The 14,846-nt window shown below is 40.6% G+C and overlaps 1 protein-coding gene across 1 annotated transcript in view; it reads left to right on the top strand.

The window, feature by feature from the left end:
• Nucleotides 1-14,846, top strand: part of FBN1 (fibrillin 1) — a 275,163-nt gene that overhangs the window by 125,401 nt on the left and 134,916 nt on the right. The window contains exons 7-9 of the mRNA XM_018054172.1: nucleotides 1,104-1,301; nucleotides 4,601-4,726; nucleotides 12,355-12,480. Coding sequence (XP_017909661.1) covers nucleotides 1,104-1,301; nucleotides 4,601-4,726; nucleotides 12,355-12,480 — 450 coding nt within the window. The remainder of the gene's footprint in view (nucleotides 1-1,103; nucleotides 1,302-4,600; nucleotides 4,727-12,354; nucleotides 12,481-14,846) is intronic.

Raw genomic sequence — 14,846 nt, 5'->3', positions numbered from 1 at the left:
GGGGTCACTTAGTCCACCCCTAGACTCATAGGAAATGCTCTATCTGTGCACTTCCGAAAATGACATGAGGAAGCATGCAGTGTTGGCTTGTGGATAGGAGCCCATGAGTCTCACCAAAGCCCAGCCTCCCTTATCTGCCAAGACCACTGTAGAAGAGAAGGGGCCATTATGGCCCAGATTTCCACTACAGGGAGGCTGGCGATGGCCTGGCTTTGGTCCACTGTGCTTGCTATATCATAATCTTTCTTGTTTGCTGGCTGCTGAATCCAGATTGACTTTCTCCCTTTAGGGAAAAAAAAAAAAGGAGATTTTATATTGGGCAAGAATACTTGAAAATGGAACTTCTCCTGGGGTCTCAGCTTATCCCTGTTTGCTTTAAGATGATCCTTTTGCCTGTGGGGTATGGTGATTTCAGATCAGTGCGCTCTCTCTTAAATATCTGATGTCTTTTGCAGAGCTAACTGTTTTGGTGGTGTTTCTTATTTTGAAAGAGTTTTTTTTGTTTGTTTGTTTTTGTTTGCTTGTGTTTTTTTTTTTTTTATTTGAAGTAAGATAGACCCAATCAAAAGAAACAAATAACTATTTCCTTTTTTCAAGAAACTCCAGAGAAAAAGGTGTGCTGACTTGCCTTGTTGCAAGTTTGAAATTCTTTGTTTTCGCCAATAGACTGTAAGCTTAATGAGGGCAGGGGTTTGATCTCTTTTAATCACCAAAGCATCTATATAAAGCATGGGAACTGATTTGTAATAGTTCCTGATACATTTTCTTAGGTGAATGAATGTGTAAATAACATTATTGTGTCATTTTTGGATAGCATGTTCCAGTTGTAAAGTATTTTCCATTAGCTCATGAGACCCTCACAACAGCATCTTCAAAGTGGATAGAAGCTGATATTTTTATCCTCATTGTGTAGATGAGGTAAATGCAGCTCAGAAGTGGAATGGTGTACCCCAGGCTCACATGGAAGTTGGTGATGTGTGGTTCTTTCTATTCCTGAAGACCATTTCGCAATTCGGAATCCGGCAAGATGGGTCCAGCTGTTCTTCTGTGTGATAGTTCCTGCTTTTCTAGACCTTCATGGAATTCTCCTTCTTTATTTTCAGATTACAGGACAGGTCCATGTTTTACTGTGATCAGCAACCAGATGTGCCAGGGACAGCTCAGCGGGATTGTCTGCACGAAAACGCTCTGCTGTGCCACGGTCGGCCGCGCCTGGGGCCACCCCTGTGAGATGTGTCCTGCCCAGCCCCACCCCTGTCGCCGCGGCTTCATTCCAAATATCCGCACAGGAGCTTGTCAAGGTAAAGCCCGGGCCAGTGGAGTTATTAATGGATCCATCTTATTTGCTCTGGAGAGCCATTCTCCAGTGAAGTTGGAGAGAATGGAAAAGCAGTGTCAGAGGCATAACTTCACGATTTCGCTGACGGCATGATCTCCAGCTTAGGCATTAGGAGCGTGGCTCAGGAGAGAGCAGCTGGCCCCTCTGGATTTTTTCCTTGCCAGCAGTCCCCCTACCCCCGCCCGCTCTGACCCCCAAAGTGTTTCCCAGGAGTGATATGATTCTGTTTACAGCAATGTTGTACATTATAGTAATGCTGTGTATAAACATGAAACAAAATTTGTGACAAGGTAGTTTGTTTTTCTTAGTTTTTTTCCCCCCTTCGTTTGAAATTGTTGGAGTTCCTCTGTCTCATGGGTTGTACTTAGTTGACCTGAAAAAAACTGTTCCTCTCTCCATTTTACATGCTACATTATGCTTTTTCTTTTTTATAAAACAAGTCAGAAATAAATTAGGATTTGTTTCACAGTTTTAAATATCCCCAGATGTCGCCCGCTCGCTTCTTCTCCTGCCTCCCATAGAAGCCCTTACTCTGGTTTTGGCTTTTACTCCTGTTCTTCCAGCTGTACAAATTCTTTTATTGTCTGGATGTCTGGCAGGAAATAGGAGGAAGTGAACAGAGGCAGCTCTCCACTAAACTGATGGGCCTGAAAACTTCCAGCCTGTATCTGTTTCCTTTAGACATCTTCAGTGCTTTTTTAGAAAGTTGCAGTATTTTCAGAAAATTCAAGGTATGCTTTTCAGAGGCACATAGATCCTATTTTAGTTTTGTTCTGTATGTCAATTCTAAGGATAATGTGCAATGAAACAGAGCTTGAGCTTAATCACACAGTTCTGTGGAACTCCTTTAAATTATACTTCAATAAATTCTATTTCACATGAACACTGCCAATCCTAGCCCTTTGAATGTATCCTTCTGAATGTTAGGAGTAGCAGGAAGTCACTTTGAAACCCTAGAATCACAAAAGGGTAGACTGTACAATTTTATGTAACAAAGAGTAAGTTTCGTTCTGCTTTTCCTCTGGTGCCTTCTTATTTTTCTCATCCTTGAGAAGTCTTAGGGAGTTTTGAAAAAAAATGTTGGCCTTGGTGTTCTGAAGATGGCTAATACCCCTGAACTCACCAACAATGACCAGAAAGCCCAGATTTGAGGGCCCCGCTGCCTGTCCATGAGCCGTAGACAGAGGCAGAGGTGCTGAGAGAATCTGGGGGAAGAGAGTAAAAAGGAGGGAAATGCTGCTTCTCCATAGCTTTGATTTTCATTTTGTACAATCCAGACTTTTCCACCGTTTTCTTTCTGTTCCTTTCTGACTCTGCTATTCAACATCCAAGGGAAAAAATAGTTTTTTAATAAGAAGAAAATTCATGAAAACCCATGGAATCAAAATGGCACGTATAGTACCACTTTGAGAATGAAATTCTTCATGCTTTTTTTTGAAAGAATTTGTTATCAGCTTGGGACACTGTTTCCCTGCTAGTGTTTTTAGTCCTTAGTCTAGATGAGGGACTGTGGGCAATGGGCTCAGAGAAGAGTTTATTCCATCTTCAATCTTGGAATATATGACCCAGTGGAGTGTCCTCATACATATTTCCTCTTGGCTGGAAATCATGATTGACAAGACTATCTAGTTTTGCTTCCATGTCCAATTTTAATTTCAAATAACATTTTAATGAACACATTCAGCATATCAAGAATGGAAAATTCTGGTGTAAGACAAAATTGAGATCAGCTATAAAACATAATCTAATTATACTCCCATATTGTCATTGATTTGTGAGGCCAGGACATTTCATTTAAAACAGCAAATGACAATTTATACCAAAATAAATTGTTGTTCAGGCAGCAACCCTCCTCCAACATGGCAACTTGTTTCAAAAACACAGATTACTAGAGATTTTACAATTGGCAATTGCTCTCTCACTTCACACAATGAAGAGTAAAACTAAAAGGCAAATAGGCTTCCATGTTTCCAAAAAAATACCCAGAGGAAGAAAAGTTAGACTGCCTTCCTAGGGTTTTTTATTAAACCGCAGTTTTGTATGTATGGATGAAGAGATTGAGAGGATATACATGTACATTTACCAGCATCTTTCTAATGAGCCTGGAATAATAACTTTTGTTCCTGGAAAGTTAATATTTGGGGTTCCATGTAGGACCACAGTTATTTCTTGAGTGCTGAGGTTTTAGCAGTGAACAAAACAGACAAAGAAACTGCACTCTGGAATCTTGTATTGAAAACATCAAAACAAAGCAAACAGATATTATTAGGTCAGCTGGTGATTGGTCTTATGGGAAAACATGAAAGAGTTAGGAAAAGTGGTGAGTGATGGGGAGCAAGGTGGGTGGCATGGAGAGGGTCCCCTGCTGCAGTAGAACAGAGATCTGATGGGGGTCGGGGACAGCATGAGCCGTGCAGCTCTGTGGAGGAACGATAGTCCAGCCAGGGGCCCTACTGCCAAGCCCTGAGGCAGGAGCAACTTTGCTGTGTTTGAAGAATGACAGGGAAGCCAGTGTTGATGGAGAAGAGTGAGAAAAGGGAGAAGGTTAGGAGATGAGGTCAGAGAGCAGAGGGGTCAGTTAGACTCTTGCAGGACTTAGCATGAAGCTGGGACAGGAGCCGACTTACCTTTAAAAAGGTTCCCTCTGATGGCTGCTCTGCTGTCTCTTCTTGGCTTAATTGCCTGGGTTGTTTAATTTTTATTGTGCAAGACAATTCTCCAGAATTTATGGTGAACATTTTCCATTTCATTTGTGTGAAAACATGAGCTGTCTCGTGTAGTCTGAGTGATCTCATTCAAGTAAATTCTGTTTGAACTGAATCACTCAATATAACTCTTAAAGACAGTGTTACTATAGAAATGTGTTGCATTTTGACTCTAAGGATTTCTCGAATACCTCTAGTTACTGCTGTCAATCTTTTCATTATCATATCTTTATACTTTGCCACGTGCATGATAAAGCTCACAAAAGTTAGTACCAGCATGCTTCTATGTATGAGGAAAGATGGAAGATGGGGAAATAAAAGAATACCTGTGACTTCTAATAGAGCATTACTGACAAAGTTATGTTACTCAAATTATTCATTTTGCATAATGTAATTGGGAGAAATGATTTCTCTCATCATGTTTCACCTGCGGTTATGGACAGATAATGCATTGATATAAATGTGATAACTGTGGACAAACTATCATATTTTCTTCTGCAGTGAATTCGATATGAATTTCTTTCTTTCTGTCTTGCTCATTTCTAAAATCTGACAGATGTGGACGAATGCCAGGCCATCCCTGGGCTCTGTCAAGGAGGAAATTGCATTAATACTGTTGGGTCTTTTGAGTGCAAATGCCCTGCTGGACACAAATTTAATGAAGTGTCACAAAAATGTGAAGGTAAGAAATATCGTGCTTTGCAGTTAATGGGTGGAGGGGCGGACAAAACCCACATCAGTGATAAGCTATTTTCAAATTGTTCCTAAATCCTTCTGTCTTGGTTATTCCTGTGAATGTGTAAATATAATATTCTTACCAGGAATAATATGCCTTTCTGCTATTGAACCAGAAAAAGCCTGCAGCTTTTTCCATTTTTATAGACCTAAAGTAAGAGATCCATCTGAATCAAATTATTAAAACATGAAATGTTCTTGAACCAGTATCTGGGTTAAAATGTTCAAGACACATGTTTTTGCATAGTTCTAGAGACATGAATTTGAATTTGATCATTACATATCATTCAGAATGACATATCTTCTGTTGTTTTTCTAGTTAAAATGTATGTTTGATTTTTTTTCCTCCCTGTGAAGAGAGCTACTAACTCATCTATTTATGCTCCTGGTACAAGTTTAGGATTTTCTTTTCTTCCTATCAAATGGAAACCTTTTAATGTTAATCAAACAGAAAAATAACTTGAGGTAACTTTATATATTTGAATTTATAGATTGAACTTTTAAAAATGTGTGTACGGAGAATGTGTTCATATTCACCATTTCTGCTCTTTGCCAAAATGAGGCCTGGCTTCCAAGTGTAATAAATATATTTTTTTTCATGAGAGGGAAGCATCCAGGAAATAAAAGTAGGCAGCACTGAATTCTTTTCTTTAGTGAGTTCATGTATTGTATATATGTAATGTTTGACAGTGTAATAGCATTCTCAAGGCAACATCTTTCATCAGGCTGAGCACAAAAGACCTTTCCCTTCATTCTCCACTCACTGTCTTTGGGGTGAGAGAAGGTTTCATTTTGAGGCAAGCACTTTTGTTGAAAGCAGTTGCTGTTGTATCTATAGTCCTAAAACCTAGCAATGAGGAAAACATACTAAGTCATTTGTCAGGAATTGGATCATTAATCTTTCCTTGTTGATGGCCAGGGTATATCATATGTGCAAAAGGCAGCTTTAAATATGAATTACATTTAAGAAGTTTAACATCTACTTGCCCTGAAACTGAATAATCTGTGATAAAATTATCTTTATGGGTTAGACTTGTTTTTAAGTTATTAATCATCCTATAATTTGTAATGATATGTTCTTGAACATGATATAAACAGGTGAGATAGCTGTAAAAATACTTAGGTTCTTTCTAAGGAAGCAGGGCTTCTTAAAAACATTGTTTCAAGCCAACAAAGTTGACTCCATAGGCTAATGTATTTTAGAAGTTATATTGTGGATTAAGTTAGAAGTAGAGAATGTTGATACTAAAAGGGCAAAGAATTTACTTGGTTTTACCCTTTTACGTTATAAATTAAGAAATTGTCTTGGGTGTGTTAAGTGCCCTGACTAAGTCATCAGATAGTGCTAAAATTTAACTTCTTTTGATTCACGCTGTGGTCCTTGTGGTATCTATCATATTGTCTTTTTTTCCTGGATGCAAGTCATGGCTCCTACTTTAATAACAATATTTCCTAATATTTTGGAACATTAAAAATATTATGGTATAGATTTCCAGGTAGTATCATACATATTTTTTATGACATTCATAAGCTTTATGGTTTATCATATGAAAAATCCACATCAACAACGTGTCATTTTTAGGCTTTCTCAGCTTATTACGTTCAACTTTGACATGTAGTTAGCTTTAGGGCAATATGCTACATATCACTTGTCCAGTCTGTGTTTTGTTTTCTGGGATTATAATAGCTTCCAGTTTCAACTAGAAATGCTTTCCTGTGACCCTTGCTTTCATTCAGCCCAGTGAATCTGCATCAGTCAGGATTGCTCGTTTCCTTTCATTGTGAACTAGACAGAAGATGCACAGATTTAATGCTCAGACTGAAAGAAAAGTGATTCAAAACACTTTCATTAATGCTAAGAAACCTATTAGAGTAGTGTGTCCAATGAACCAAAAATTCAGTCTGAAAATTACTTAATCCTTTTCCACAAATATGTTTTTTTCTGGCTACATATTGAAGTCAGTAGCCAGATAAAAACAGAATACTTTTGGCTAAACCTTTTTTTTTTCTTTGCCATCTCCTGTTACATTAAATTTAGATGATGGTTTTTCCACTTCCTTTTAAGTTTTTCTATGCAAAACTGACATGAGAAGAGACGATCCCATTAGTACCATACGGACTGTGACCTGGGGACTGGTTTGGGCACTGTTGCCCTGTCTAACTCTGGTAGGAAAGTAGTCAGAACATCCTCTGAGAATGCTTGGTGAGGGGTCCCCTCCTTCGACTCCCTGGCTCTGGGAGTGGGGTCATCTCCGGGTGGTAAATAGAAGGATTTCTGGAAAATCTGGCACCCATCACAGAGAATATCAACAGCCCACATGTCCCCTAGGAAGATGGTCAGGCCGTGGGCTAGGGAGTGTTCTGTGCTCTTGTCAAAATGGTTCCAGAACCTTTACCATTACTTTGAGTGGTTTTTAAATGTATCTTCCTCTTGCTGTGGAGAGGAGGGAACTGGGTACTTGGAAGCCCAGAGTCATTTTTTACAATTCAAACAAAAATTGGTTTTACTCAATTTATAAGATGCCAACCTCCACACCCTCAGTGATGGCAAAAGCAGCTTTGTGTGACATCCTCGTTTTGCAGGATACTACCTTACTTCTTAAAATATCCCCCTTTTCCCAAAACTTTTTGGAAAATCATGGGCCAAGTTTTATAGCAACATGTCCAATTTAGGTACCTTTGAAATATAAATTAACAAACTGGAGCAATTAAATAAAAATGATTAAATTTCCATAAATTTAAGAAGAAAAAGATTAAAATTTAGAGCTGTGATTTGGGAAAAAGGGAAGCAGAGTTCATGCCCACCTTTGTTGTTGATTTTTCCAGTGACTCGAGAGTGTGCACACTGAAAGAACACACGAGCCTTTTCTTTTTGGAAACCAAGTCCGTATTTGCATAGGTTACTGTGGGAGGAAATTAAGAAATAAAAAGTGTAATGAAAGGATTATGTTTTATTTCTGGAAGAAGTCCCTTGGATTCCTAATTAACCACTAATATTTTGGGATTTAGATTATCGCCAGCCCAGCCTTTAGCAATTATAACACTGCGTGATGCAAAGGACTTTTTTCAAAATGCAGCTCTTAAGTCTGTGCACTCCCTAATATGTGAGCCAAAACCCTTAAGACTTCCCCTTTCTAAAATAATGGCGTATTTATCTGATGCAGGGGCTCTCATCCTCTCAGGCACCAAGGAGAATTCCTGGGGCCACTTAATACATTTGCTATTGATCGGGCTCCATCCTCCACAGCTGGGACAGGCCCTGACTCACTGTTCAAGCTCCCCGGTTCCCATCCAGTTGCTAAACAGAAACTCTGTGATAGAGGCACAGGAGCCCTGGGAATAAGGTATCCTAGCCCTGGCAGTGTCCCTCCTCCTGTGTGTAATCTTGGACAAGTCAGTTACCAGCTCTGAGTTACATCGGCTTTCAAATGAGGAGGTTGAATAAGGAGGTATCTGGGCCTTCTTTCTAGTTCTGCAGTCAGGCCTCCATCTTCACATTTCTCACTGTTTCTCTCAGTTGGGATCAGACAGCTGGTGCTGCATGAATAAGGGACCATGAAAACTGGCAAGCATGGTGTGACTGTAAATTACAAATAAGGCTGATGTGGGTTTTTTTGGACACAGCTTGAAGAATTAGCTTGTTAGCTTTGTAGTCACCTATTTTACACTGGATTTCAGGTGTCTAATAAAGCAATAATAATAAAGACTCTCACAAGCTCGGTGGCACTTAAAATTATTAGTGTCACATAATGCTTTTGAACAACTGCCACGCTTTTTAGTTCCTTTTTTTCTTACTTTGTTAGTAATCTGGACAGTCGGGATCTAGAGAGTCATGTTAGCTGGTTTCCCCCATCTCTCAGTCATTTCGACATCTGTGATCCTGGATGAAGCTCCCAGATGCTTGTCTCAGAACTGGGACCCAACTCCATCTGCCTGCCCTCCACCATCCTTCCTCCCGTCCTGCTAAAGGAGTCCCAGGATAGGCAAGAGGCTGAGGGATGGGAAGATTGCCTGGAGAGAGCAGATGAAACAGAGAGATAACAAAGAAGAACAATAAAGACCGGGGCAGTAAATCAGGAGGAAAGGGACCAGCCATCTGTGCCTCTTCCTAGGTCCACAGCAAGAAGCCAGTGAGGCCAAGGGTATGCTGCTTCCCAGCAGCTCTGTCCTGCCCCAGGGAAACAGGGCGAGCTATTCAGAGCACAGAAGTAGCTCTCCTCAGCCAAGTTCTACTCCCCACCAAACCCCTCAAAATGGATTTACTTTTGTGGCTGGCATTTGATACAGATTGATTTTAGTTGATCAGTTGATACAAATGATCAATTAGTTGATCATTGATACAAAAATGCTGAGAAATCCACTGATCTCAAGTTCTTTCCTATGTGGGATCCCTGTTATTCTATTAAAAGAAGACAAACTCAGTGTGCTAAGAGCCTGGAAAAATAATAGTACAAATGAGTTTCAGAGTATCAGTGATTTTGATTCAGATGCTTTATTTCAGACTTTCACTGTCAGGGATTCCCACCACAGCCTGCTCATGGAATCACAACTCACTCCACTGCCAGGAAGTGATGAGACTGAGAAGCGGGTGGTTCAGGAAAGTGCAAAAGCCCTAGACTCAGGAAGGGAAAGGGTGTGTCACCGAGGAGGGGATGTTGAAGGGGATTCAGAACCATTTAAGAAGCTCCTTCAAATTGAACAATTTGACCTGGTACTCTAGCTTTATTTTTGTGCACAGTAAAGAGGTACGCCCTACAGTGTGTTTCCTGACCTGTTGACCTTTGAAGGTGTGCATCTAGGTGGAAACCCTGCTTCCTCCCTGTCCAGCCCTGGGCAGTTGGAGACTTGGGTTTAACATCACTTTATACATGAACCTCTTTGTTCTTGTTTTGGGTTTTATTCATGCCAGTTTTCTAAAGACCTAAGTGGAATGCAGAAATTTATAGAATTTATGGAATTCAGAAAATTATAGGATTATAGAAATCAGGTTCTATGATCATGTCTATAGTGTGAGGGTTCGATGAGTTGACATATAATGCATTTGGACAATGCCTGACACTCAATAAAAATTAACTCTGATTATTGCTGTGTTGTCTTAAGGGTCCAAGTCTAAAGTAGCCAGCATGTGAAAGAAGATGTTTCCTCCACCTGGCCAAAATTAATTCTTGTTTTTAAATAACATTTTTCTGATATACCCTATCTACTTGAATAACCTCTTTGGATATTGATGTCTGTTAAGTGACCTTAATGAGGATGATAGCAGTCTTTTTTACAAACACATAGAAAAATGTTTCTTTTAATAGATACTATCTGCTCACATAATTTTTGAGAGGTGTTAGTTATGTGACTCAGACATTAACTTTTAGGGATACTTTGAGAAAGGTGCACTTGTCTTAATACCTTTGTGTTATAACCTCCCCTCTCCTTTAGATGAGGTTGTCAGATCCTCTAAACTCTTTGATATAGCTGTTTGGCCTTTTGTTGATTTTAGGTAGGAATGTGACTGGTAAATACAGAAGAATTGATGTTAAAGAACTGCCTTAAAATGATCCTTGAGATTATGGTTAGAGAAGGACTGATGTTGAAGCTTTAATACTTTGGCCACCTGATGCGAAGAGCCAACTCATTGGAAAAGACACTGATGCTGGGAAAGATTAAGGACAAGAGGAGAAGAGGGCAAGAGAGGATGAGATGATTGGACGGCATCACTAATTCAATGGACATGAGTTTGAGCAAACTCAGGGAGATAGTAAAGGGCAGGGAAGCCTGGCGTGCTGCAGTTCATGAGATCTCAGAGAGCTGGATGCAAGATAACTGGCATAACAATAAGGTTATGCCAGTTCAGGACTCTTAGGCTCCGTCCTTGGCTGTTTCTCTGCTTGACTTTCACTGACTCCCCAGTGATGTTTATATCTGTCAGAGTAGAGTATGCACCTTTTCCCTTACGCAGCTTCACAAGGACGATCTGTCTGGGTTAGCACTGACTCTAACGTAAGCAGTGACATATTGGTTGGTTTAGCCTCTAACCTAGCCTAGAAGAAAAGGGGTTTTGCTTTTAAGAAGGTTAAACTGCATGGAAACAGTGTCACTGCTGTCTTTTTGACTAACCTGGTGAACTTGAGTCAGAAGACACACTCAGAACTCTTATTTTGTTTTGCCAGTGAAGAGCAGTCCTGAACCTAGAGAAGAAAGGTTCTTATTTTTAAACTCCTTACAGTGGCAGTCTAGCCATTGCAGTGTTCCAGGAAGCTTGGTTCAGACTGTCCCTCTCCCTAGGTCAGTGCAGAAAGCCCCGCTTGTCTTAGAGAAGAGGCCATGCAGATACCTGGGGCTTTGAGTTCACTTTTAGCCTAAGCAGGAAGCCCTCTATTTCTTCTCTCCCCTCACTGGTGCACATCTATTGACAACGGTCAGTGTCTGATTGTGGCTGTTGCAAAGCTCTCCTTGAAGGAAATGATCAGATTTGTCCTAAGCAACTCCCACTGCTTCCTTAAGGAGAAGGAAGTGGCCTTCTGGCCTCAGGCCCTGAGGACTAACCACAGCTCTGCCCTCAGCCGACCCCACAGGGGCTTGGGGGATTTGAGTGGTTTTTATAGTTGTACCCTTTGGAGCGAGATGACCAGACCATTATCCCTCCTCTACAATCAGCCAGTGGATGTGGGCGCCTGGGAAGGATGTAAGCTCAGATGAGACAGCCCTCGGAGCTTAGGCACTCCCGAGAGGAGCTGGGAGCTGCAGGCCATCTCCAGACGGCACTCCCAGCTCTGGGACAAGTCATCCCCTGAAAGGGTATCTGGTGAAGCGTCTCAGTGTCTGCCACAATTCACTCCCTGACCCCACAGAAGATCATTATAGTGCCAGTCTGGGAGCCCCTGAGAACCAAGTTGGCCATGTCTTGGCCAGTAGTCAGACCACATGGTCTTCTCTGTAGGGTTTCAGTATCTGTGGAAAATCAGATCTAAAGTTCAGGAAGCAATGCAGAACATAGAGTGAATAGAAAGGGAGCTTAACTCAATGCAAAACATGAAAAGGGAAAAGAAAATTTTAAACAAAATATTTGAAACATTAGCATGCTGTAAAGGACTTGAAACAACTGTCCAATTTTAGATTTTAAAGGCAAAATTTCTTTCATTTTGCTCTAATCTTGCAAATCTGGTAAATTTCTTGGGTAAACCTGTGTGGAAATAAGAAGCACTCTGACTTTGAATTAACAATTCCATGGGCAGGGTTTTTTTTTTTTTTTTCCCCCTCGTGTTGCTGGGAAAGATTGAGGGCAGAAGGAGAAGAGGGTGTCAGAAGATGAGATGGTTTGACAGCATCACTGATGCAATGCACATGAACTTGGGCAAACTGTGGGAGATGGTGAAGGACAGAGAGGTCTGGCGTGCTGCAGTCCATGGGGTCGCAAAGAGCTGGACACGACTGGGTGATTGAACAAGTACAGGCAGCTTTTATTCTATAAAGATCACTATTTCTGGGGACACGATTTGACAAGACTTAAACTCTGAGTTCTTGGAATGACAGACGGTTTTATACTGTGTCCTAAGAATACTGAAGCTCTTCTTTTCATTCCAGATATTGACGAATGCAGCACTATTCCTGGAATCTGTGATGGGGGTGAATGTACGAACACAGTCAGCAGCTACTTTTGTAAATGTCCCCCTGGTTTTTACACCTCTCCAGATGGTACCAGATGCATAGGTAGGTGTGATTATAAACAGCGTGCATTTTCTCTAAATCAGTTCCGTAAGAAACATCATTCTAAACAGCTTGTCAAGGAAGATACATATTCTTACTTGAAGTAAAACGTACTTTCATGAAGATCTATTAAATAGTTGACCATTCTCTTAAAGAACAGAGGTGCTTGCAGTCTTGCTTTGACATTTCTACCTCCCATAAAGAGATGGTCCTGGAGACCCTACAGATATACTCAGTGTGAATTAACTTTGCAGCGATGTGACTATCAGACCTGGAAGCCATCCTCGACACCTCTCTCTCTTTACCCTCGCCTTCAGTCATTTCCTGGGACCTATGTTAATTCAGGTCAGAAGTTTTGCAGTAATCTCTTCATTGCTATCCGTGCTTTGTGGTTTCCCTACAATCCACCTTCTTAGATTTATCTTCCTAAAACGATGCTTTGATTAAATAACTCTCTTGCCCAAGAACCTCTGGTAGTTTTCCACTAGGATTTGGTAATTAGTGGTTTTCAATTTATGTCCCACAGAATCCTCATGGGACTGCCTAGCCCTCTAGGATTGCTAGGATGGGATAGGGGGCAGGAAAAAAAGGGGTAGGCTGAGTGTAAAAGTTTCCTGCCACCCCCACCCCCATAAACACATGCTAGGCAATTTTCCTTTTATCTGGATGGGTGTTGCACTTCCATGTAAAACATCAATTAAACAAGAGGTTCTGTTGTAAAAAAAAAAAAAAAAAAAGAGAGAGAGAGAGATTTGACAATTGCTAGATTTAATAGTTGCTGAGATTTCCTTCAAGGTCCAGTATTCTAGAATAAAGTTGGAGTTCAAGAATGCACAGCCCAATAGTGAAGAAGCTGCACTCTCTGACCCCTTCCAACCTTGCAGACTTGTCATCATAGTCTCCCCTTCTCACCCCCAAAATGGGCCATTCATGGCAATTCCTTCATTCATGTTGCGGCACTTAGGATACACCCTTCAACTCCAGCCTCTTTTCAACTTCTCCTCAGATTCTTTGTCTTTGAAGGTGTTGCAGATCAGCTTACCTGAAAGTGATTTCTCCCCTCATCCCAAACCTAAGGATACACTCATTATACATGGTTTTATAGGGAAATTCTGTGTTTCTATGTGTTTTTATCTCTTAATGAAGAAGATAGTTCTCCTTAAGAAACACTAATTGCTATCCTTAAGTTCCCAGTGGTGATTCTCAGCATGAGTCCTGACATATAGTAGGCACTCAGTAAGTATTTGAATATCGACCTAAGTAATTTCTTATTATAAGGGCAAAGTTAGGAAGCCTGTGGTGAAAGGCCCTGGAGAAAAATGAATGCTATCGTTTGATGTTTGTTTCTGGCTCAAATTTTCAAAGACAACTTCATATCCTCACCACAGGCCACGAATTTCAGACCAAAACAGAATTGCACCAAAATTCTAAATTCCTTTTTAGTTAGTCACACATAATAAAAGCTGAGGGCAGTCTCCCAGTTGACATTTGAATAAGATCAACTCGTGAGGGAAGCATATCTGGGTTTTTCTTAGAAACGATGGTCATGGTGCCTAGATGGCCTAGTTTTCCAGAATCTATCCATAGATCTTGGAATTGCATAAAAGGATGGCAAGTACAGCTCATGTAGCTCCTTTTTCTCTCCATACTAACCCAATGAGCACATGACCTCCAGTGCTTATGCTTAGCAGAAGTTCTTTCCTGGCCAGATAATAGGTAGACTTTTGTTGTTGTTGTTAACCTTCAAAGAGTGCAAATGGCATTAAAATAATTCGCTTTAATCATTTTAACACATTTACATATCAGTTTTCATTTTTAAAGTTCTTTCCTTTCTGCCTGATATATCGACACTAACTTTTTTTTATGAAAGGAGGGAACTAGGATTCCTGGGTCACCTCCTAGGTGTGAGGTATTTTATGGAAGTTATATAACTTAATGTTCAGAACAGTACTGTAGAAGGGGAAAAGCCAAGGTTTAAGAAATTTAGATAAATAATTTGGTCCAGTTGTTTAAACAGTTAATAAATGAGGGAGCTCATATTCCGACTTGGGCTGAGTTCACAGTCCAGACCCCGCCCACTGCTTCTGACCCCTCCCAAATGAAGACTGGATGCAGTAAACCTTTGCTTGCCATACCCCTAGGCAAGCACCGTTTCTGCCTCCTTGGAACTCCATGGTACCCATAATTAGCAACTTGCTATATAGAATGATCCCAATGACATTTCTGCCTTCTCTACTGCTGATATTTCCTGCCTTGGTAAACCACAAAGACCCCTAAAATTACCCCCAGTGATAAGAAAATATGTATAGTCTCCAACTTATAAACAAATCCAAGGTTTGTTGGCAAGCTGGTTGCTTGGAAATAGTGAA

The sequence above is a fragment of the Capra hircus genome, chromosome 10 (assembly GCF_001704415.2).
Source record: "Capra hircus breed San Clemente chromosome 10, ASM170441v1, whole genome shotgun sequence".
Classification (NCBI taxonomy): domain Eukaryota; kingdom Metazoa; phylum Chordata; class Mammalia; order Artiodactyla; family Bovidae; genus Capra; species Capra hircus.
Note: the sequence above shows the minus strand (reverse complement) of the source record. Positions and strands in the feature narration are given on the sequence as shown.